This window comes from Cavia porcellus, unplaced genomic scaffold, assembly GCF_034190915.1.
Source record: "Cavia porcellus strain 051 isolate PalLab524CR breed Dunkin Hartley unplaced genomic scaffold, mCavPor4.1 scaffold_21, whole genome shotgun sequence".
NCBI lineage: Eukaryota > Metazoa > Chordata > Mammalia > Rodentia > Caviidae > Cavia > Cavia porcellus.
This window is the reverse complement of record NW_026947504.1, coordinates 50,129,864-50,153,616: the sequence shown is the minus strand read 5'-3', so window position 1 is coordinate 50,153,616 and position 23,753 is coordinate 50,129,864. Positions and strand designations below refer to the sequence as shown.

The window sequence follows — 23,753 nt, the reverse complement described above, 5'->3', positions numbered from 1 at the left end:
CACTAAATGCATACAAGCAACGTGAGTGTGAGGAGCACAATGGCCTCATTTCCTCCAGCGTCCTGGGGACCACGCAAGGCCACATACACAAACACACGTGTTGACCTGAACAAGTAGCCAATGGAAGGAGAGAATGGTGGGCAAGGTGAGTGTCTTAGTCACTATCTTGTCGCTGAGACAAAATACCTGAAGCCCAAAGTTGGGAAAGGAAAGGTTTATTTCTTACAGTTTTTGGAGGTTTCAGTCCACACTCAGTTGTCTCCAAGACAGGCAGGCATGGCTGGGCTGCAGTTCATGGCAGCCGCCAGCAGCAAACTCAAACCAGCAAAGAGAGCAAGACACACCTTCTTCCTGCCATTACATCACATCCTGGCTCCACCCCTATGTGGGTGGAGCACTGACACCATCAATCCAAGCACTAGACAATGAACCATCACAAATGAACAATGCAAACTCATGAGTCCTGGGGGATACAAACACAAACCATGACAGTGAGAGAGCTGAGGAAAGTATCCTGGGAAAGCGCCACGTTTCTCAGAGAATTCGAAATAGGAAAAGCTAAGCTGTATCTCATAAACTTAGGAAAGAGAGAAGCAAGAAAGCCAAAGTGAGACACTTCACAGGAGCACAAACCTGAAAAGAAACAATAACACAAGAAATTTGGAGACAATGCTGATTTTACACAAGACTTAGAGAAGCTTCCTGATCCTCTTAACATACGGCACACAGCACTTTTCTGTGAAGGACAATGTTATAAATGGTCGTGGGGAGAAGAGTTAAAATAAAAGGCAACAGAAGTTAAGAGACACTAAACAACATACCATACAGAAGACCCAGCTCTAGGGACTGGCGTGACACTGGAGCTCAGCAGGTGTCACTAATTCTTCTTCCTTCTCCAAAGCTCTGGGTGCTAGAACTGAAAACCCCAATAATCTGAACACAAAAGTCCTGGAAACTTAAAGGAGTATCTACTACAAAGAATTTTTTTTTAAAGACCTCCTAATATTGACCAAAAAAAAAAAAAAAATACAGACTATGTGAGAAAACTGCAAGTCTCTCTTTAAGTGATCAGATTCAGTTCCCTTATTCACACTGTGTAGTATGTCAAATGCTTACAAAGTATTTATCATTGTAATTATCTGACTGAAACTCCATGTTTCGAATTAAAAAAAAAAAAAAACCCAAATTCTTTTTTTTTTTGTCTTTTTCATTTTTATCGGTACCAGGGATCAAACTCACGACTGCCTGCTTTTGCAAGGCAGGCGCTTATGCCGCTGAGCTAAATCCCCAGCCCCTAAAACCCAAATTCTTAGTCCAAAGAGTTACTATAATAAAATACAGGGATAGATTATTTTAGCCCACCACAGTGTTTAATAAGCTGAATTCTTCGTCCTTCTCTGCCTACCGTGATGCAAACCATGGAATAAAATCACCCAGTAGTCAAAGGCTCTGTCTTCCACATGTTAGAGTGGACAGGCAACAGGATTTTCACCTTGGACCAAATGATGTGTTAGAAGCTACGTTTAATTCTGAATCTTCAGAAGTTACAAAATGTATCAAACCTTTAAGATCATAAGAGATGAACCAATATTAACATTTGGACCCAATGCATCAGGTGCCAGACCTTGAAGAAAAAAAACAATGGGATGTAACTGGTTCACCCCAATAGTCCATACTCTCATGTAGATTCCTGAACACCATTCTCTTTCCTTCCCTTGTGATCACTGCTATTAAAAATCTGTTTCCCTAAAAGGAGCAGTGACTGGCCTTTTCCACTTTGATACTTAACTACCAGCAATGCCAAAAAGAATACAAATGTTCCAAAAAATTCAGAAAAAAAATTGTTACAGCTATAACCTATCTTGGTTGGTATTATAAAACACTGGCAATGCTCTGGGTCACAACCCTGGGAGTGCCCATCTTTTCTATTCACCTTAAAAGTATCATTCATGCCCACATAAACCTGTATTTCAGCAGAGACAAAAGATGTTGTGATCCTCTGACAGCTTCTGAGGCAAGCGAGAGACATACCAGACCAAGGAGCCAGTGGATCTTACCAAGGAATCAGGAACCCAAGAGGGATGGAAGAAAAATATTTAGAAAATGTTCAATTTTCACCTTAATCTATTTAAATACTATTAGATTGAGCAAATACATTATTTTTTAACCTTGAATCTCAAGGCTAAAGTTAGATGACTTAGGAATTTTTTAAAGGTCCAATTATTTCATTTAAGGCTAACACTACAGCTAAATTAAAGACACGCTAACAAGTTTCCCTTTTGAGCCTCATTAATTAAGAAAGTAATCAGAGTAAAGAGGGGAGAAGAGAAAGAGTAGCTGGATGGCAGCATTACTTAAACAGCTTTTAGGTACCACCATTTACACCGACTAGCAAAGCAAAGGGAAAACTAATCAATTCCAGATTAGGGAATCTGAAATTCTGAAGTGTTTTACATGTAAATACATATTTTAACTGTCACACAGTCTCCTTGATTGCCTGAAGAGTGTACTAATCTTATTCAAAGGAAATTCTGATTTTCTATAATCAAAAGGTAAAATTAAAATCTGCTTACTTCACGTTTTCCCATGGTGAGAACTCTCCCTGCTTTAAGTCCACAAAATTTCATTTTTAATATTAGCCAAGACAAATACTGCTGAGAAATATATGCTGTCTATTAAAGGCTTTTGATTTACTACAGATTCTGGAAAGCCACTTTTATTTTACAACAGCCTTTTACAAAGTGTTACTAAATCACAACTGTTTTAAGAAAGTTTTTAATTTATGATTACCTCTTCAAAAGCATTTAAAAAGAATACAGATGAAATTTGTAAGGTATCTGCCAGTGTTCTTAGATCACTTGCAGACATCAAATTTAAGCAGGTGTGTGAGGCATCTCTAGCATGATTCCTACTAAGCAGCAAGCATTTTAGGAAACCCATCCTTCTCTCAACACCAAGCTCTCACACGTGGACTCATTCAGTATAATCTCCCTGTCAGCTCTCTGTGCCATCCATGAGCTGGTGGCAAGGAAGTCTGTCTATAATGAAAAAGGTTCTTGTCTTTGAAAATTAAAAGCCAATGATTGATCTAAATTACCTGTGCTACAGACCTAAAATGTTAAGTTTTACATAATACTTCAAAACAAACAGTATGTGTAGAAACCAGCCTTGAAATATAAGGGCACGTCCATGAGACTAGGTTAAATAAATTCAATTTTAAGATTAGAATATAATCTAATTTTTTAAAAATCACACCATAAAAGTTAAAACTATAACAAAACAATTTGGAAAATGAATGGCATTGCTTTTAATAAAAAGATTATATAATATACCCAGTTTTCTTTCAAGAGACTGTAAATGGGATATTTCTGTAACATGTGGCTCACCAAGTGAGTCCCTTTAATAATAAAGGGTGGATAAATAAAAGAAAATAATAGTCACAAAATTCTGATTAGAGAAAGGCTCACAATTTTTTTTCAAAGTAAAGGAATTTTCGTGCTAGATTATACTCTCAAAACATCCTAACAAAATTCACTTTTTATACATTTTACTTCATTAGATTATTTATCATTAGTAATGGAAAATGTTGAGGTATTGAATAATGTTGAGGTTTAAAATAAAGACTTTTTAGGATGTGGTATATAAAAGGGACAAAGTTAAAATTCCAATAATAATGTAATAAGAAAGACATTAAACTTACCTTTTTGTTGGCAACAAAATGTATTCTCAAGTTTACAAAGTAAATCCGTATTTTCATACTTATTTTCATTAACTTTTATCCAGAAACAGTTTTCTGTCATTTCCTGAGGTCGGATCTGCAATCAGAGAAAAGACAGGTTCATAAACAGCTAGGTGTTTCACTACGTCCAGAACCCGCATGCCACAGCTGCCCACAGATGTTTATGAAGTCATCTCTGTAGGTGTCTCCCCAAAGTCTGTTCAGTGAAATATAAATTCTGAGGAGTGTTAAGATCTTAAGAGGAAAAGTTTTCGTGATCAAACAGCCGGGGATCTGAAGCTGAATGAAATTAAGTTTAATTTATGTCTTCTCAATTTGACTTCTCAGAGTGACTACTGACACTCATCTGTTCTCTGTCTCTGGAAGGCCAGGACACATTACACAGTGCATCCCATGCTTATGTGGCCAAGAATCTATCTGTCCACAGGATCGGAATTGCTGTGACTTCAGTAGCTATCAGCTTTTGACAACTATTAATATGTCCCTAATAGCTACCAGCAGAAAACAGTTCTTAAAAAATACTAACTTTTTTTTTGTAGTTTTCAAAAACACTTCATAAATAATACAGGGTTCTATTCCAATCATGATAAATTATCAATTTAATTACAAATCGAATCCCATTGAAAGAGCAACTGTTGCCAAATTTCTAAGCCAGAAAGCTTTAGTCAACTGCAAAGAGTTCCATAGCAATACTTCCCTTTTTAGAAACAACTAATTTATTCTTACTTTAAGGTTCCCAGTGGAAATTATGTAACAGGCAATCAAAAACTAAACTTTCATCAAGGTAAAGTACATTTTCTTCTATGTATGTGTTTTACCTTTAACCAATTCAATCTTCTCATGCTGATTTCGGGTTTAAATTCTTTCTTTGGCTTCAATCCAAATGGCAAAGTTGGTGGAGGAGGAGTGTTTCTTCCACCAAGAGAGCCCAGAGGAGGTGGTGGAGGCACAGGACCACCAAATGGCATGGGCATTCCTGGGAGTGGAGGAGGTGGAGGAGGTGGTGGTGGCGGTGGCACCCCTCCACAAGAGGGCGGGAGAGGGGCAGAAGGAAGTGCGGGCTGGTCAGCTCCTTCTTCCTTTGACTGGAGCGAAGGAATTTTCATGTCACTTGGCAAGGCACCAAACTAGAGGAAAAAATAAGACCTTTTTATAGTTGTAAAAAGTACATTTTACAGAAAAATAAAGTTTCTTAAATCAAAAATAACTATCAGTAATTTCATGTGATTTAACTAAAACACAAAATTGAAAGGGAAAAAAAGTGCTTCCAAAACAATAAGCAAACTTAGCTTTTCTTTTCAAGAAAACATAAACGCCAAAACTGTAACTCACCATGTCATGTAGTTACGGCTATCTGGGTGGACATGCCCAAGAGAGAAATGGGTATGTAGATGTAGAGGGCTGGAAAGGCTGCTGTCTCTGGGAGACAGTTAAAGCCATGGAAGGCAAAAAACTCAGTAGGGTTTGCAGAGAATATGCTGTATGAGAAAACATCTGTGCATAGAGCTCTATGGAACACTTGCATGTAAGTGATTAGCAAAAAACATAGAATACAAAGGTTTAAATGGTTTTTCTACATCATGCCTTTGCTCAAACCTTCTCAATGATGTGTAAATGCATTTTGGGACAAAATCTAACTTTTAAATTTATTTATTTCTACTATTCTATTTATCAATTTAATTCAATTTTTTACAAGTTGTGCATGTGTAAAGTTCGTAATGAGTGCATTTCTCATAGAAGCTGGTACATATACAACATACATCTTAATTATTTTTCCCCTCCTCTGCTTCTTCTTTCCTCCATCTCTTTGTTCTCTTCCCTTTCAAAAAGGATCTATTTCCCTACTTCCTATTATCTATCTTTTATTGTGCTTTTCATTGAGATTTTGGGCTTCTCATGTGAGAGAAGTCATTCAGTATTTAAGTTTGTGTGTCTGATTTCTTTCATGTAACATTAGTCTTGAGGTACATACAAGCCAGGCATACTAGTACACACCTGTAATCCTAGCACTTAGGGGGCTGAGGTAGGAGGACTGCCTCAAGTTTGAGGCCCATGAGTTTAAGGCCAGCCTGAACTACAGAGTGAGATTCGGCTTCAAAAAAAAGTACATCCATTTTCCTACAAAAGACTGGCAGAGTAATACTTCATTGTGTACAAAGACCACATTTTCTTGATCCATTCATCTGCTGATGGACATACAGGTCACTTCCAAGAAAATGATCTAAGTAAGAGTTTGTCTTGGTCTGGTTTCTATGAACTATCCTTTCAAATAATTTTCTTCTAATTCCATGTAAGTGCTGACCTCATAGTGATATCAGAGTCGTTGTACCCAGTGTTCCCTTTGACTGAGGTATTCCCTTCCCCTAGCCATCTTCTACTATCCTTCCTAGGCTGAGCCAGTGTCCCTTCCACACCAAAGCTTGATCTGCCTACTCATGTACACTCGCAGCACTCAAGCATCTTCATAGCTCTTCTCAATACCACGAAACCATTATTCAGCGAATTATTCACGACTGCGTTGACACACGGTAAGCTTGATGAGGGAAGTGTGACTATGTTGTTACTATTCTTTCCCAGCACCTAAGGAAGTGATGGCAGACGACAGCCACTAAAAAAATGTTTTAGATAAATAAAGGACAGGGAGAGAAACTGGCAAGCACAGGTCTGAAACTACAATTGACAACACTGTCCCACTTCTTCTACAGAAGTCCTTTCTACAAACTCAAATGACACCAAAAACAACCCCCCCCCCAAAAAAAAACCATAAAGTAAAATGAGGAATGAAAAACAACCAGTTATGCTCACTGGACACCTTTGTCTTTATGTTACCATAGTATGTTAAGAATTCAGTACATGAATTTGGACCTTGCAGAAAATTTTCTAGGTTAACTTCTTGAAATTATTAACTTCAATTCTAAGTGATGTATGTATATTTTTATATATATATACATACACATATATATGGATGTGTATGTGCAATTATGTGTGAGAACTATCCTACAAATGGAAGACATTTACAAAATATTATTTTAAAAGGTTTGCAACAAGACTAGGAAAACTGGATCACATACGAAAGCCTGAAATCAAGGACATGCTATCAGCACATAGAAAAACTGAAAGACATAGGGACAGAGAATCAAAAAGCATGCCTTATTACAAACATTAAGTGTAAAACAAGAACCTGCTTGGTGTTACTCTGGGTTTCTCAAGGATGGGACTGCCTTCTGAATGTCAGAGATGTATATAATTTATATTCACAAGCGTGTACATTCTGCAGTTAACAAGTACTATCTTAAAAGTATGGCTGGAATATTGCCCCAGAGTCATTCACTTGATAACACACGAATAATGTGAATATATGTTTCAAGAGCACGTTCACTGTACATTGTAACTATCCTGCTCATAAGTGTAAGTGACTAAAGGAAGGAAATCAGACAGTAGGACATATTTTATTCATCATCTTGTACTGAACTAGCTTTGATTAAAGAGAAGTTGTTAAGATAAATGCAGGCATTTCATGAGAAATACAAAGACAAATCCAAAGAAAAAGTTCGCTTGTTGTTCTTCTAAGTTGAATATGGTGAGCAATATTAAATCTCTAATTCCAGGCTTTCCTCTGTTAGTCATAATCACAGGTCTTTATTATGTACAATTTAAAAGAACTTATAAGATTCCTTAATTTCAATTGTGAAACATAAAATTTATTACCATTTTATATTAAAAAAAACTCTGCAGCAATAACTTATCCAAAGATGATGGCTACATTTTTTATAATCTAGATCACTCTAGAGTAGATTAGCAAGTAATCCTTCTACTGGCAAAAATTTGAAAGAAAAAGAAGTTCTTATAGTTACATAAGCCAGGCAGAAAAAAACTTGTCCAACATATTTTAGTCACACAGAACACAATCAAATGTTTCTTTTAATATGACAGAGAAGCGCCCATATGGGAAGGATGAAAAAATCACAATAAAACCTGGGACTCCCTTCTCACAGCCACTAAAGAAGTATTTATTTTGTAGACAGATTTTAATTTTGTAATTAAATAGAACACTAAGATATAGATATCTCTTAAGGTATCTTGCAAATCACTTCTATTAAAAAACTATCCATAAAAGAAAATAAAATTGTCAATGATATATGAAACAGTATATACCTAAGATGATTTTAGCACAACCACAAATTAGGATGAAGGGAAAACCATAGCAAACCCAAACTTACTGCTCACTGTATACAATGCCACAGGAAGATATTTAGCTATGAATTCTAACCTTTGTGCTTTCATCCAAATCAACATGCAGATGATGTACTTCTTGCTATCTAATGTTTTATGGTAGCGGGTAGATGTGAGCTATCTGCTTCATAATCCAGATTTGCTCTCTTTTTTGTCATGTTTTAAATCTGTTTACTTTTGGAAATTGAAAAATTATCAGAAAATGTTCTCATTCAGCTAGAGGTTATCTTTCACGGCAAGGTACCAATAGGCTGAAGGTTTTGGAAAATAAATAGCTTGAGCAATAATTTCCTGTAGTAGGATAAAAATCAGTGATGAATGACAAATCGAAGAGTAAAAGACTTTCTTAACCTCTATGCTTAATTACTTAGGAACGTAAGACATCAGAAACGTAACCCAAATGAAACAGAGCAAGCAGGTTAAAGTGTAAGGCTTAAGAGATTCCTAAAACTGTACATAGGAAAAGAAGTGGCAAAGTAATTTCTTAAAACATAAACAAAGCAAATTGGAAATACATACAAATAACACTAATAAAATATACAAGGGAAATTAAACTTTAAACACTTTGATGCTATGAAGATCTAATGTGACCTTTACGCCCCTGTTGTGGTTTCAATATCAAATTCACTCCAAATGGTATTTTACCTGAGCTTTGAAAGCTTGTAACTCTGCTTGAAGCTCATTAATCTTTGCCTCCTTTTTCTGCAATTGAACCTGAGTTTCCTGGTGGTCAGTAAACTCTTTTTCAAACTGAAAAGGAAAAAGAGAAAGAGAGAAGAGGAAAATGAAAATGAAAAGTATTATTCTTCACATAAGAATATGACTCTAATGATCTGTCAATAGGATATACATCTCTGAATTAACTTGTAAAAGAAAAAGATTGTTGATAAGTGACACACAGCCTTTGTCTAAGTCTCTCCACATCCCACTAACATCATTTATTCCCAAAGAAATAGGAGAAATCAGAGATGGCGTCTGTGATCACCTCCTCTCCACAGAGCAAACTGGCCCACAGCTACCTACATATAACCTTAGCATTTTATTTAAAAGTCCCTCAATATCCACGCAATTTTGTGTAAAATAATACAGAGCAAAGCATTGTATTGAGTTCTTTGCCTCACACCTGCAAAAATTTATACCTGAAACTTATCTGAAGTTTATTAACATAATTTAAAAGCAGTCCACTTAAATATATTAATGAATAATTCCAACTTTATAAATGCATCAACTATAGATTTTTTTCTTATAACACATCTCCTACTATCCTTGAGAGATTAACAATAAATTAGTCATTCAAAGTCCCTAGTATGATTCTGGGAGAAAGGGAAACAACAAAATTTGTGAATCCAATGAGTTTTTAAATTTATTTAATCACTTATCACAAGTGCTCATCTAGCATTCAAATTGTTTCACGATGCCATCGTAAGGACTGAAAACCTCTTCTAAGACAACTGAAGTAGAGTATTATCTCATAATTAAGAATAAGTATTTGGCTCTTTTTAAAAAGAAAAAAAAATCAATTCATCACAAAAAAGAATAACTGCTTCACAAATGTAGCCTTCCACACATTAAAGACAGTTAAAGTCAACCAGAAAAACAACAATATAGAACGAAACAGTTTACTAAGGTCTTTGGTTTTTGTTTAGTTTACAAAGGGGATCCTTAGACTGGTTTTAACACAGAGATAATTATTATTCTACAGCTAGAAATCTCCCTGGCTTTCTCATAGTCTCATATTAAGTGATCTCTCCATAAGTGTGCTAGTCAATAACCACTGGATATGCCATTATTTATTTAAGTACAACTTTAAATGAACAAAAACTAAATTAAGTTTAAAAGTTCAATCTTATTCATGCTGGCCACTATAAAGTACATGGAGACACAGCGTTGATGTTGAAAAAGAGAACAACATTCCCATCTCTCACTGCAGTCAGTCCTGCCCCACAGCAACACCTCCGTGTTCAGCGTCTTTTCCACGTTCCATGACAACACAGGGTTCTGGTTCTCCAGCTACTACTCACTGATCGCTCCAATCAATTGTTCGTTCTGGCAGTCCTACTCCTTAAAATCCACTCCCCTAACACTGGCATATGACAGGATTATTTCCTTACTCTTCTGTTTGTCTCACTCTACACTGCTCACAAGATCGGATCTTCTTCAATCACTATCATAGATTAATAGGTTCCAAATCCCTATCAGCAGTCAGCTATTGATACACAGGTCCATAAGTCCAGATACCAATACAGAAATATATATATATATATATATATATATATATATATACACATATATACATATATAGATCTTTCCCTCAACAAATCTTGTTTTTAAATATTATTATTCTTTGCAAAAAAGTTAAAATAATACTCAAACTTTTCAGGGCACTGTTACAATCAGTAATATCTAAGAACCCTGAGGGAACTAACCCAAAACTACATATTTCCAATAAATGTGTAACAGCACATCTAGGATATGCCCTTCAGTAGTAGATGAAAGCACAATGTCTGGTGGTGAAATAAAAGCAAATGGTTATCCCTAAATCAGCAATACAGTCCCAGAGACTGAAAGCCAATAAATGATTCCTGCAGCAGCAACGGTGACCATCAGGTTTGAAGAAATGGAGGAGCTGGTGAGAAGTGCAGCTAGCGCTTCAAACAGAGGGAACAGCGCAGTGCACAGGTGGATGAGAAATAATCCATGGTAAGGGAAACACAAAAGGAGGTATAAAAACAAACTGCAGAGAGGAAACTAGAGATGAACACTGGGATGAAACTGTTGAAAGAAAATGTGCAATAAGCCACAGTTACTCATTCTTCCTAAAGATCACGGAGAGCTGTAAGAGTATGTACTCTAAGAAGATGAGGGATCAAATCTGCACTTTGAAAGCAGTATGAAAGATGAATTGAAAGAGAAACACTAGAGGCACAGAAATTAGCTGAGAGGTGACTGCAGTTACTCACGCAAAAACTGATGGTTTGTCTGAGCTGAGTTGGAAGACAGGGAACTAGAAAGGAAATGAGACCCAGCACTCCGAAGAAGTATGTGTCTGACTGAAAAAACAAATAAAGGAGGGGAGTGTATGTAAAGTGACTAGAGTGCTGCCTGGTTGTTCATACGATAGCATGGACTTAAACAAGAGGGCATAAAATACAAGGAAGAAAGGCACTTTTAGGAAAGTGACAGACGAATTTGTCAGCTTTGCATCACTGTAACAGAACTGCTGGCACAGGCTATGTATGAAGAGGAGATTTATTTGCATTGTAGTTTGGAGGTAAAAAAGCCAAAGGGAGTGGCCAAGGTTCTGTGGCAGGGCAGCTCCTTGGCTACGCCACCTCCTGGTACAGATCGCCGTGGCAGGATGGTGTGTGGAAACAAGTACTAAGTACAGCATGACCCAGGAGCAGAGAGGGTGGGAGGGCGGCTCACTGCTTCGGGGTCAGTCCTTTCCTTCTGACAAGCAATGTCAGGGCTGCACAGAGAACCTCCTCATGCTCCAGCACCTAGGCCCCACACCTTCAAGTCAAACCACCTCCCAACAGTGCCACTGTGGGGACCTAGCTCTCATACATGGGCTTTTGGAAGGGAACATGAGACCACATCCAAACTACGACACACATGTCAAGTTTGCTATCTATCGGGAACTCAACATAAATTTGCATTCAACTCTTCCGTGGATCTGTCAACATTTTACCTCACACTAGGTGTCACAGTTATGAGTAAATATTCTCTGGCCTCCCAGACTAGGTAAGAAATCCTGCCTCTAGGCTTATACACCATATATAGGGTTTTCTACCATAGCTATCATGATGCTGTAATATGACAATATTAAAATGTATCACATGCCTCGATAACAATCACCAACCTGGAAGATCATAAATGAGACCTTTTCTATTTTACTCATCAGGATTCCAGGGCCTTACATTTATAATTAAGATCAAAAAATAATTTTGTTGAATGAAATGATGAGCCAACCCCCGGCAAATCATCTTTTATATACCAAATGTCTACATCAGTGTCACATATTAAATTTTGCCGCTGTCCCTGCATCAAAAGCTTTTGAGGTCACTTTCTTTTTTTTCCCACTTTTACAACTAAGCCAAAGTTCATGGCTACACTGCAAGGAAAATGAATTAAATTCTTCTTGTGAGAGTTGAAGAAAGCATCTGCCAATATTAACACGTGCTATCCTATACCTAGATTAACATTCAGAAAGAAAAAGTATTATTTAGTTGACCAGAGGAAAAGACTAACAAAACTATTATTTATAATTAGTATACCCTATCAAAATGTATCAAATCAACTTGGACACATTGAAAGCATCTGTGTTTCCTACCAACAAGATAAATCTGTACATTGTTGCCTGCAAGAGTCAAACAAAACATAAATTTTGCTTTAGCATTTTCGTAATATCTATAGTAAAATCACTATAGCCTTGGGGATAAAATGAATCTCCATTAAAAGCACACCTTATAAAAACTAATAGGATAGCCCGCTTCTCCAAAAAGAGTTGCTACAGCGATATTACACTTAGAAAATTACACGCAAAAATGTCAAGAAACACAGTTAAAGTTGAGGTTATGCTTAATTTCATTCCCTAGGGTAAATGGAATAGCATCTCTGTATAAGAAGGCTGATAATTCAATATCCTCTATATACTTTCTGACATTTTTGTTCTTCATTTTTCAAATTTATGCACCAAAATAAAGAATGTGTCTAGCTACTATGATAGCTTCCTGCCTAAAACCAAGTATTTACATGTGTCCTTATAAAGCTATCAGAGCAAAGTTTTTGCTGATATATACAAAATGGGATGGCAATAGAAATCTTTTATGGAGCAGGCAATATTTTCTAAGTATACCTAACACATACAATTTCTGAGTAAAAGAAAAAAAGACAACTAACCTTGAACAAGGTCCTACTTTTATTTGCATTTGAAGCTTACAAGTTAAAAGACATCTACTGGGAAAATCATATTTAAATCCATTCATAGACACTGACTATCCAAAAATGATAACAAGAACAAATTTACACTCTTCGAGATATACCCAAATTTAGTACCTGAATATTTACTACTACTCTTCCAAGAAAACTAAAAGTGCTTACTGAGCTTAGAATACGAAGTTTGCTGGGGGGGAGCCGTCATGCTACAATATGAACATCTACCAGCTATTAACACTTTTGACAGTTTAATCAATTCATTAATTTGCTTCACCCATGAAACACTTCTGGGTAACAACAACAGCACACTCATAGCTGCTGCTCCTGCCTCCACCTAAAGGCCTGAGCTGTTACACCTCACTAGGTATCTGGTCAACGCAACACTTCAAAACTTCACAACCAAGAAATGTAAATGCCTTTTCTAAATTAGTCCTAACTTAGGGAAGGATGTCTTCCATCTGCAAGTTCTACGTAGTCTTAAAAGTTTATAGAAAAGGACAATTCTCTCAAGATAGATTTAGGAACTACAACATAAAAATGTACCATTCTCAGGACGGTGCCTAACACAAAGTCAAAGTGCACTTTGTGAATATTCACTTTTTTGTGGTGGCAGCAGCAGTAGAGGTGGTGATTATTATTAGTCCACCAAAATAAGAAGCCAGTAATTTAGTAAATCAAATCAGAATGACTTCTCAAATGTGAAAACTTCCCCAAGAAAAACATTAAGAGGAGCATGCTAAACTAGAGACCAAAGGTCAAAATGGTACTTTAAAAAAAGGTAGGGAATGGCTGGATAGTCAGAAATATTACTAGGTTGAAACAAACTAGTAGTATCTAGCAATTTTGACCTACACAGGCAAATTTATATAGTTTGACATAAAATAATGCAATAACTTTAATCAAAATAAAAGGCAAATAAATCTCTCCAAATTTTACGTACAGTTTCAACATGATGGTTGTAAACTATGATTTCTTCAGAATTATTAAAATCTTAAATTTCAATTTTATACATTTTGTTCAAGCACTCATTCATACGTTGAGAAACAATGCTTTTTGGTTCTTATACAGAGCCAGGAATTGTTCCTACTGAATGTATAATAAAACAAAAATCTCTTAAAATTTAGTCTACAGGAACAAATAGCTCATATATTCATATATGCAGTATATGTATATAAATACATAAATTATGTAGCATACCAGATGACAATAAATAGAAAAATGTGAGAACAAAGGTAAGGGTAAGAGAGGAAAATTAAGGTTTAAATCATACAATGATGTAGAAATCCCCTTGCAGAAGGGCATTTGTATACATAACTAAAGTAGTTAATAAGTCAGAGGCTATAACAAGTATCCTCTGAGCCCCAGCTGTGCCTGAAATGCTTCCCACATAACCTTATTAACTTAGACGAAGTTACTTACTTTCTTGTGAAGTTCTGATGCTTTTTCTTCAAACTCTTCTAGTTTAGCTTGATCTATGCAAATATCTAAAATGGCAGTGACAAGAAATTTAATTCATTATGACTTTAATGTTTATAAAGAAAAGAATTATAGGAAAGAATCAGAAATACTGTCGCTGATAAACAAAATACATGTTTTTAAATATTGGAATAAAGAAGGTTTACTAGAGCACAGTACCAAAATAAATAAATGATTAATCCACCTTCAACTTTAAACTTTTATCAGGAAAGAGGAGAGTTCAACTATAACACAACATTTCAGTGGTATCTATTACAATTCCATAAATGTTGTCAAGGAAGAAACAGAAGATGATAGCCAATAAAGGCCACGCTAATTAACATAACATTAGGGAGAAAGCAAGTAACATGTGCTAAAATATTCACTGCTCCCCAATAATGTCAAAATACAAAATTTAAAATGAGAAACCTTAGCAAGGATGAAGTGATCCATAATGTCAAGTACTAGCGTTAATACAAAGAAATCAATTCACCTACATACTCATAGAAGTTGGGAATATTGCTTATGAAGAAATAGGCAATACACACTAAAAATTTAAACTACATTTTCCTTCACCCAATGCTGTTTTCTAGGATTTTGCTTTTGGCAAGAATACTCATTAAAATATTGTTTATTTTAGCAAAAACAAAAATAGAACACTGAAAATAACCTAAAAGTTCATCAATAATGAATTAAGTTATTATATATGCATGTGTGTATGGTAAAATGTATGCAGGGAGAATGACTCACATAAACTATGATATTATCCTTCTTTTAATGAGACTAATACATGAGCATGGTTTAAAAAAAATTACAGAAGAGCTTATAATGAATAGTCAACAAATTACTACACCCAATATCTGCCCCACTAAATGCATCCTCTTACATCTTTCTATATTAGATTATATTTCTGTATAGCTTCTTAATTGAAATATGTAAATACTGCTTTCTTGATTTATTTAAAACTTATAGGTAGCTTCTTATTATAAAGGATAAACACATTGTTCCCTGTGTAAGCCCATTTTTTTTTAACATTTATTCAGTAAATTTGGCTGGCTCCAGAGAACTAAATGTTTAACCTTCTGACTCCTGTTTTGTAGACAGTATCTCCTGATTTCCATCCTAAGATATCAAGTCGTCTATTCTCTGTGCTTCCCAATACCTTTCTCATCCACTACCCAACCTCATCTATTCTTTATATATTCACACAAATACATTTTCTCCTGTATTTAAGTCTACATGTTTATTCTGAGCTTTTAAAATTCATAAGTACAATAAATTTATTATAATATGCAAATGCTTCACTTATATAGCCAAGTAGCAAAGATTATATTTTCCTCAAAAAGGTTCAATGAAAAAACACCGTAGCTACTCAAAAAAACAAAACAAATTCCTAAGGTCCAAGTAAAATTTTTAAAACACTATGCAAAATCTTTCCACATTTTTGCTTGCCACATATTTAAAGTATGTTTTTTTCTTAATTTATGTGTTAACATCCTACTCCTTAGAAATTTCAAATTTGTCTTGAAAAAAAAGTTTTATTATCACTGGGTAATTTAATATTACCCAGTTTCTTATTCATTCTGTTCATTTCATTCTTCTTCTTGGGCCTGCAAGAACTAATCACCTTGCACAGACATAGCTGAAAGAGCGGAATGTGTTTCAATAGGTTTTTCAGAGAATTATGAGACTTCTTTGATGTTACACCAAATTTGACCAATGGAACTTCTTAAATAGTTACAGGGAAATAATAACATGTATCAGTGCTGAACTTTGTTGCTTTAAGATCATTGGTCATTAATGCACTTTTATCTTTTGCCTAAGCTGAATGAATCTGTATCATCAGGTATTGGTCACTTAGAAAAATTCACTGCCAAGTCCTGTTCGTATGCAGGTACCTCTCTTTAAACAATATCCAAATAACTGTGGAGTACAGTATTTTCCACTAACCTCATCACTCAATTTTTTTAGTACTAAGAAACTGTCAAACTGGCATAGTACACAAAAGTTTTCAAAATTCAAATTTCTCACTTAAACGCGCAAATTTTCTCATTGGCAACAAATTCTGTCAATCATTTTCTTTGAAATACAACCTTAATTCATTTCATTTCTTAAAGCGTAAGTCAAACACTTACACTTGAGTAGCCAGTCTATATGACAATCTTTAAAAGTAGGAAGAAAAAGGGGCCAATTCTGGTCATAACTCAATTACAGAACTTTTTAAAATTATACTTGAGTATGTAGAAATCTTTATGTGTATATCCCATTTGTTAACACAGTATGTTTAAAAGATATACTCAAGAATCAATATGTAACAAAATCATTCTTAGTACCTCAAATTTTTAAGTAAAATCAACGTATGTTCTGTTTGCTTGTTTTGTGATTTTGCTTGCTTGTGTTGGGAATTAAACATTGAAAGCAGGGCTGCTAGGCAAACACTACGCCATTGAGCTACATCACCAGTCCTCTGTTTTCTTCCACTGAGTATAAAGAACATGATACCTACTATTACGGTTTTGTGCTACTACACTAACTCATCACAAGATGCCAACAGCTTACCTACCACTGTTTTGTGCCACAAGGGCAAGATATTAGCACAAGTTAGTATTATATGACACTAGTTTTGACTATTAGCATCCCGGAGAGAATCTTAAGAACCCTCAAACAGTCCACAGGCCACATTCTGAGAAGAAATACCCTAGAGCTAGCTCACGGAATAAAATATTTCTATTTAAATAATAAAAATATACTCACCTACAAATTGACTTAAATCTAAATCTAGTCTTTTCCGATACGTAAAGTCTGGATCCATTCCATCTCTATGCAACACAATCTGGGACACACACTCGTCAATTAATTTGAAGTACTGTTGTCTAAGATCAAAGAAAACAGTAAGTATGCACTTAGTTCATTAATGTAACTACATAAAAATGTGATTTTGTTGGTAAGCTTGATTTCAAGTTGCACGATTATTTTATATAGTTTTAACAAGTAACAACATATAACATGAGAGAGTAAATAAAATTGTCACTTTCCTTCTAATGATTTCAAATACATTTTTAAAGCTTGTAGGAAATAAAATATGATTTTCTTATAATTCATCCATAATAACAAAAAATTAAGATAAAGTGATAGGTACTTCAGTGTTCCTCAGAAATTGTTATCCCTTCCACTACACCATGTGGAATTAATAGCTACCATTAATTTATTTTATTAATACAAACAAAAATCTTTCTTAAAAACCCAACGTAATATTCTTGTGGTTATGTAATTTATTTTCAAAATACAGACACTATGTTATATAATTTATTTTCAAAATACAGACACTAGTGTCAGTTTTCAAAAACTGACACTATGAATTACATGTAATAACAACCTTGTATTTCTAAAATAAAGTAGACAAATTTGGTAAAATAACATCAAAAAAATCAAAGTTTAACTGAAATCTCAAATAGAGTCCATGTTGTCACTGTAAGCTAAATTCAGTCCATCTACATTTCCAGTAACCGTGACTGAAGAACTCTCTGAAGATTCAAGCCAACAAATGTGAAAGACACACAAAAGATTCTGTAAACAAAACCAAAATAAAGCAATGGAATGGGAACTATTTTGGGAGCTCATTGGAGGTCCTAGCAGAGGAGTGCAGTTAACCCTACACCCTTGACCAAGGCAATGGTCCTCTCTGTCCAACATGGTCACGGGCTTTGGAAGGGACATATAGTGATGACACCAGAAAGGGATGTCCACGTGGTCAGCCAGATCAGCTGAGTTGACCCTGGCAACCAATATAGTGACAGATATCACATCCAGATCGCCCTCACATCCAGGAATAGGTACTATTTTAATGAGGCACAGTACTCCATCCCCAAACACCTGGAATTCTTTCTTCCTTCAAAGACTTTAATAATACTTCCCTCTCCCAACCCTCTCTCTCACTTATGAAATGTCCTCTGGGCACTTGGGCTTTCCCTCCCTGAAACTGTAACCTACTGTCCTTGACCTATTTATCTTATACCTAAGAAACCATGTAGTGTGATGAAATACCACAGCTATGCATTAGTAAAGACAAATAACGCTCATTAATTTTCATAAAGTAGAAATATTCAAGAAATTATTCTTATGCACAAACCAAAGCAAGAAGCTTTTATTATCCGATTGCCTCAATTTTCTCAAACACATTAAACAGTATCATAACCTAAAATTTTAGACATTATAATTTCATTTACACTAGGGACATGTACTTCACACAGATAACTATCACATTTGGAAATTTAGAAGATAAATCATAATTGTATTCTAATGTTTAATTTTTTAAATTTTTAACAACATAATTCATTTTATCATTTTATAAATCATGTTAGTAAAATTTTTCTCAATACCACAATGCTCAATATGAATTTCTTTATACTATAGCTAAAATTTTGTCAAATCTCTTTCAGCAGGCAAAAATAACAAATAAATAATGTGCTTTCAAATTCCAGAAATGCACATATACAACACAATCTCTACGAGTAATCTTAGTGAATTAATTCATCAGAAAACTGTTTGAATAACCTAATTAATAACTAAATATAAATCATCATTATTTCAATGGGAAAATGTCATTTTTGTTAAAGAATACCATGCAATCATATTCACATTATCTGTGGTATTTTTAACAAAGACGAGATACATATCTTCCATGTACATTCAACTTGCGTGGGATTTTACAGCTACAAAGTCACTAACTCTTGAGTACTGAACTGAATGTGATCTCCACTTCCAATTACCTTGCTGCATTTTACTTTTTCCCCCAAGAAACAGGAACTACATTTCTTGAGAAATAGGAACTATATTTATGCACCTTCGCCAATGGAGGTACATTTCAGTAAAATTTCCTTCTATCTCAAAGGTGAAAAATTGTGTAAGATTCTAACTTTTATGTTTCTTAATATTTTAAGTGAGAACATTTTGCATTCTGGCATTTTAATCTAATAGGAAAAATGAAAAGTTTCATTTGTTCACATCAAAAGTCATTCAAAACGTTACTGGAAAAGGTACAATCTAAGTTTACCTTCAGTAGAAATAAAGGTAAAACCAAAACAAAAAGCTCCCTAGAACTGTACACCAACAAAATGTAAAGTGTACTGTATGTAAATAAAAAGCTAAATAAGTAAAATATCTTAAAGATGAATATACGACAAAAATATGTGTATGACCACAATGATGATGCAGTCTTAAACCCATAAAAGAATAAATAACAAAATGAGGGGCCAATTTTCTTGGACTTGAATTCTTATTCCTTCCATTAAAAATGACAGGATCACAACAGAATGCCTTCGGCAGTTCACAACGTCGTCTGTTCTGAAGGTACGAACAACATCGAGCCCTCTTGGCGTCCAGGCAAAGGGATCAGAAGTCCTGAGACACAGGCCCTGTAGCTCCTCTGAACACTAACAACTGCTTCAGTGCATGGAAACTCAAAACAGCATCAAGTGACCAGAAGTTGGTAGCATAATACAGGCATGCACCAAGAATGGAAGAGGTTTCTTGAGAGTGAATAGAGGTGTCAATTTTATTTTTAAGTGGAGTAGAAATGCAGCATTACAATTAGCAGAGCACCAGTAATTTAAAAATCTTATTTAAGTAATATTGTGAATCCAGCATTTACAAAGTAGTTAAATATTTAAGTTACCTCATTTTAAACTCACAAAAACCGGCAAATTAAACTTCAAAACAATTTACTTAAATCGAATTTTAAGACACTGATGAGATGTTTTGCTACAAGAGAGGTTTGACCTGCGCACTGAACTCATTCTGAAGAACCTGACGCGTCAATATTCTGACTCAGTCCCCAGTTACAGAGCCATGAAAACACTTTTCTCTACCCTCTGGCTTCATGCAGAGAGCAAAGCCTGAGTGAAACTTTTCTAACTAACCTCCCACCTGGAAGAAAGTTGGTGAAAGACAGGTTACTCAGGATCTGCGAATGAAATTTCAGCAAAACTTAATTTGTTTCTCCTCCAAAATGACTGTGTATTCAGAAATCTTAGTCTCTCTCAAAAACCAGCAATAAGGGGCTGGGGATTTAGCCAGTGGCATAAACACCTGCCTTGCAAGCAGGCAGTCGTGAGTTCGATCCCTGGTACCGATAAAAAGGAAAAAGACCAAAAAAAAACCCAGCAATAGATGTGAGAAGACAGCATGGAGAACTCTGAGCATACACCATGTGCCAGGCGCTTGGCTCACAGTTTTCCTCACATCACACATTTAACCCTCAGAGCAACATTGTTAGGTACTTATATCTACAATTAAGTGTATTATAATGTAGATGGAAGTACAAAAAGGATAAACAATTGGTTAAGCTCAAATGGCTATAATGTAATCAAACTTAAAAAGCTGTGTAGATTTTCCAATTCATTATAAACATTAAATGTGCCTGTATTGTTAGGGTACACTTTAGCTACTTCATTAGTAACAAAAGAAACTGATAGGATTCATGTAACTTATAAAAAGAAACTTAAAATCATTCTTACTGCCTAAGGAATTACCAGAAAGTATTATGCATAAGATAACTACTAATTTGTTGCTAGTCTGCATTTTTATTTGGATAAAAAGTTGTAACCAAGAATCCACTGGAGCATAAAAAGAACTAGTATTATTATTTTACCATCATATGTCTACTAAATGTATGCCCAGAGGAAACTATACACTCTGTAAATCAATATTATGATAGTAATAAAATTATTTGTTTGTCCAAATAAAATAGCAAGTGAATTTCCCAATTAATAGACATTTTTTTAGTCAAAGAAAAAATCAGATACAAGTTCTTCTTACCTTATAAAACAGTCATTTCGAATAAGCAAAAGATGCTGAAGAATAGAAATAAAATATCCTTCTGCTCTTGTTTCTTTAACTGTGTTCCACACCATATTATAAACATCGGATGCTTCAGTAAGTTGATTAAAGAACATACAGATTTTTTAATACTCCACACCAATTATAGCAGCAGAACAACACAAAACCTGCTCCATAAGGCTGTGAACAGCTATTGTGTATCTTATGCTATTGTGTATCTTATGCTACTGTGTATCTTATCAGGAAAAACTGAAAATGACAACATGATCTGACTCTTTTCTGGCTTCTCCTTTATAATCAGCTCTAACCAAAGTGAACCTGCCTCACCAAAGTGAACACCTGCTGGGGGCGAAGGGCAGTAGCCAGCTCCTGGTGAACAAAGGACCGACTTCCAAGTGCGCTCTGACCCTGGAATGCTGAGAGTGTCATCTCTCATGGAGATGGCCTCATTGAGAGAAGGGCCCTTGTGAAGGCTGCAGACACCTGCACGCCAACACAATTAACACTTAGCCTACAGGAGCATGAACGCATGAGCAGATGGAGCAGTGGCCGGGCTGAGGCTACCACATTCCTAATGCTGGAGGGAGTAGATAGCAGGGAAGTGCCAAACACAGAGACAAGCAATTACATGCATACACAAGAAGCTGATTACACAGCAGCTGCTGGTTCAGAGTCAAATCCATTTACACATGTGAATATTCACCAAACCACACATTACTAAAACAATACCATTTTTCTGATACATAAAGGTTTTATTTCATATTGCTTAAGAAAAATTGGTTAAATGCTTATGGGGAGTGGTTGTTTCAGATTTACCAGTAACTTTCTGTATTTTTTTATTAGATCTCAGAAAAAAAGGATATTTCAGTTCAGCTCTAATATCTTCAAGGCGATGGGAGAACTCAATCACATCTTCTTCCTTATGCTCATCAAAGACTTTAAGTTGGATATCCAGGCTATCGTTCTTAATACGCTTTAAATTCTAGAGATATTAAAGAGAAATTATGATGAATGATTGTTTTTAATTATGCAAAAAAGTTAATACATGACATATAAACAATAAACCAACCATTCAACATGATTTATAGCATTTGCACATTTAAACTATTAAATAATACTAAATCTTATTTATATTTCAAAAACAGATTTTTATACTCAAGTCTTTTCCCACAGATAAATTATTCTTGAGGGTAATTTATCTAAATTTCCCCCGCCAAGTACTCTTCTAATTTAAATATTAATAAGGATACTGCAGGGCACTTACTGGCAATATCTCTTTCAATCCACAACGCATAAATTCATTTCTGATGTGAAGCCTGAAGTCCAAATCATCAGGAGATGTAACGAGGGCATTTATGAGCTGCATACAAGCTACCTACAAAAGATTACACAGTCAGACACAGACTTGCTTTCCAACATTAAAGAAAAAGTAACAAATTCAAAAAAAAAAATACAGGTTTTGTTCCAAGTATAATCAAAGATTGCCTCTCAAAGGAGAGCCTGTTAATATGATAACTTGTAAGTAAAATATTGTAGTCAATTATGTATGATAGAAGAAATACAGTTTCAGTGGAATTTTTTTATTTCTCATTTATTTTGATGGTAATGAGATGAAGGGCAGATGAAGCAAAAAAATCCATTGGAATCTTTCTACAAAGAGTTCACTCAAAACCAAAGGTCTTCCATTCCATACACATACAACAGAAATTGAATATATCCTACCTGAAAACTAAAAAAATAATCTACTATTGGATGAATAACATTTAATATAGAATAGTAAAATAATCTTCCCTTCACCAAAAGAAAATAAAACTCCCATGTAGTTCAAGGTAACAGGGTACTGAATCTGATTATAAAAACTAGAAGCAAAAACTATATAATTAGCATTACATAATTAAGTTCAGGAAGTTAATTTGCCAGGCAAAGTGTCTTACACTTTGGCTAAAATTCAGAATTATTATATGCAATTTTATTAACATTTAGCTCGCTAAATAATATATAACAAATGAACATTTCTTAAAAAAAAAAAAAGCTTTTCAGTTCAGGTTTAGCACTCCAATTGTCAATTTTTCAATTTCTTTTTTATTTCCTTCCTGGTTGAATTATCTTCCTCCACCAAAAAACGTATAATAGAAACAAGAGAGTCTACAAAAGCGTAAGTCTTTGCTATTATTGATAAGGCTATTTTTCTATGTCTACATTCTATCCAAAGTCTAGTAAGAACTACTAGACTACTGATCAATATGTTTAACCTCACGCTGTTCGCTAAATTGTCTTTGCTTCATCCCTTAAGGCAAAGTTTACATGAATTTAAAATGCTGTTTTTGGATTAAGACAACAACAGGGGTCTCAGTTCTTGCTGGCTGAAATATACAGAAATTGTTATATTTGATATCTAAGCACTAAAACCTGAGCATCATGCCTGAACTGTCAAAACTTAAGATGGCTTAAAGCAGGAGAAATGTGCCAGAAGACACAAGGGAGAAAGAGAAATACAATTTTAAAATAAAACAAAAACTTACAACCATCTACCTTTAAAGTATATATTCAT

General features: G+C 34.9%; 1 protein-coding gene across 2 annotated transcripts in view; it reads right to left on the bottom strand.

The window, feature by feature from the left end:
* Positions 1-23,753, bottom strand: part of Diaph3 (diaphanous related formin 3) — a 462,609-nt gene that overhangs the window by 292,215 nt on the left and 146,641 nt on the right. For both annotated transcript variants that reach the window (XM_063232700.1, XM_063232701.1), the window contains 8 exons: positions 22,467-22,577; positions 22,066-22,184; positions 21,182-21,298; positions 17,120-17,238; positions 14,330-14,394; positions 8,618-8,722; positions 4,558-4,866; positions 3,701-3,815 (listed from right to left, as the gene is read on the bottom strand). In XM_063232700.1, the coding sequence (XP_063088770.1) occupies positions 3,701-3,815; positions 4,558-4,866; positions 8,618-8,722; positions 14,330-14,394; positions 17,120-17,238; positions 21,182-21,298; positions 22,066-22,184; positions 22,467-22,577 (1,060 nt within the window). The remainder of the gene's footprint in view (positions 1-3,700; positions 3,816-4,557; positions 4,867-8,617; positions 8,723-14,329; positions 14,395-17,119; positions 17,239-21,181; positions 21,299-22,065; positions 22,185-22,466; positions 22,578-23,753) is intronic.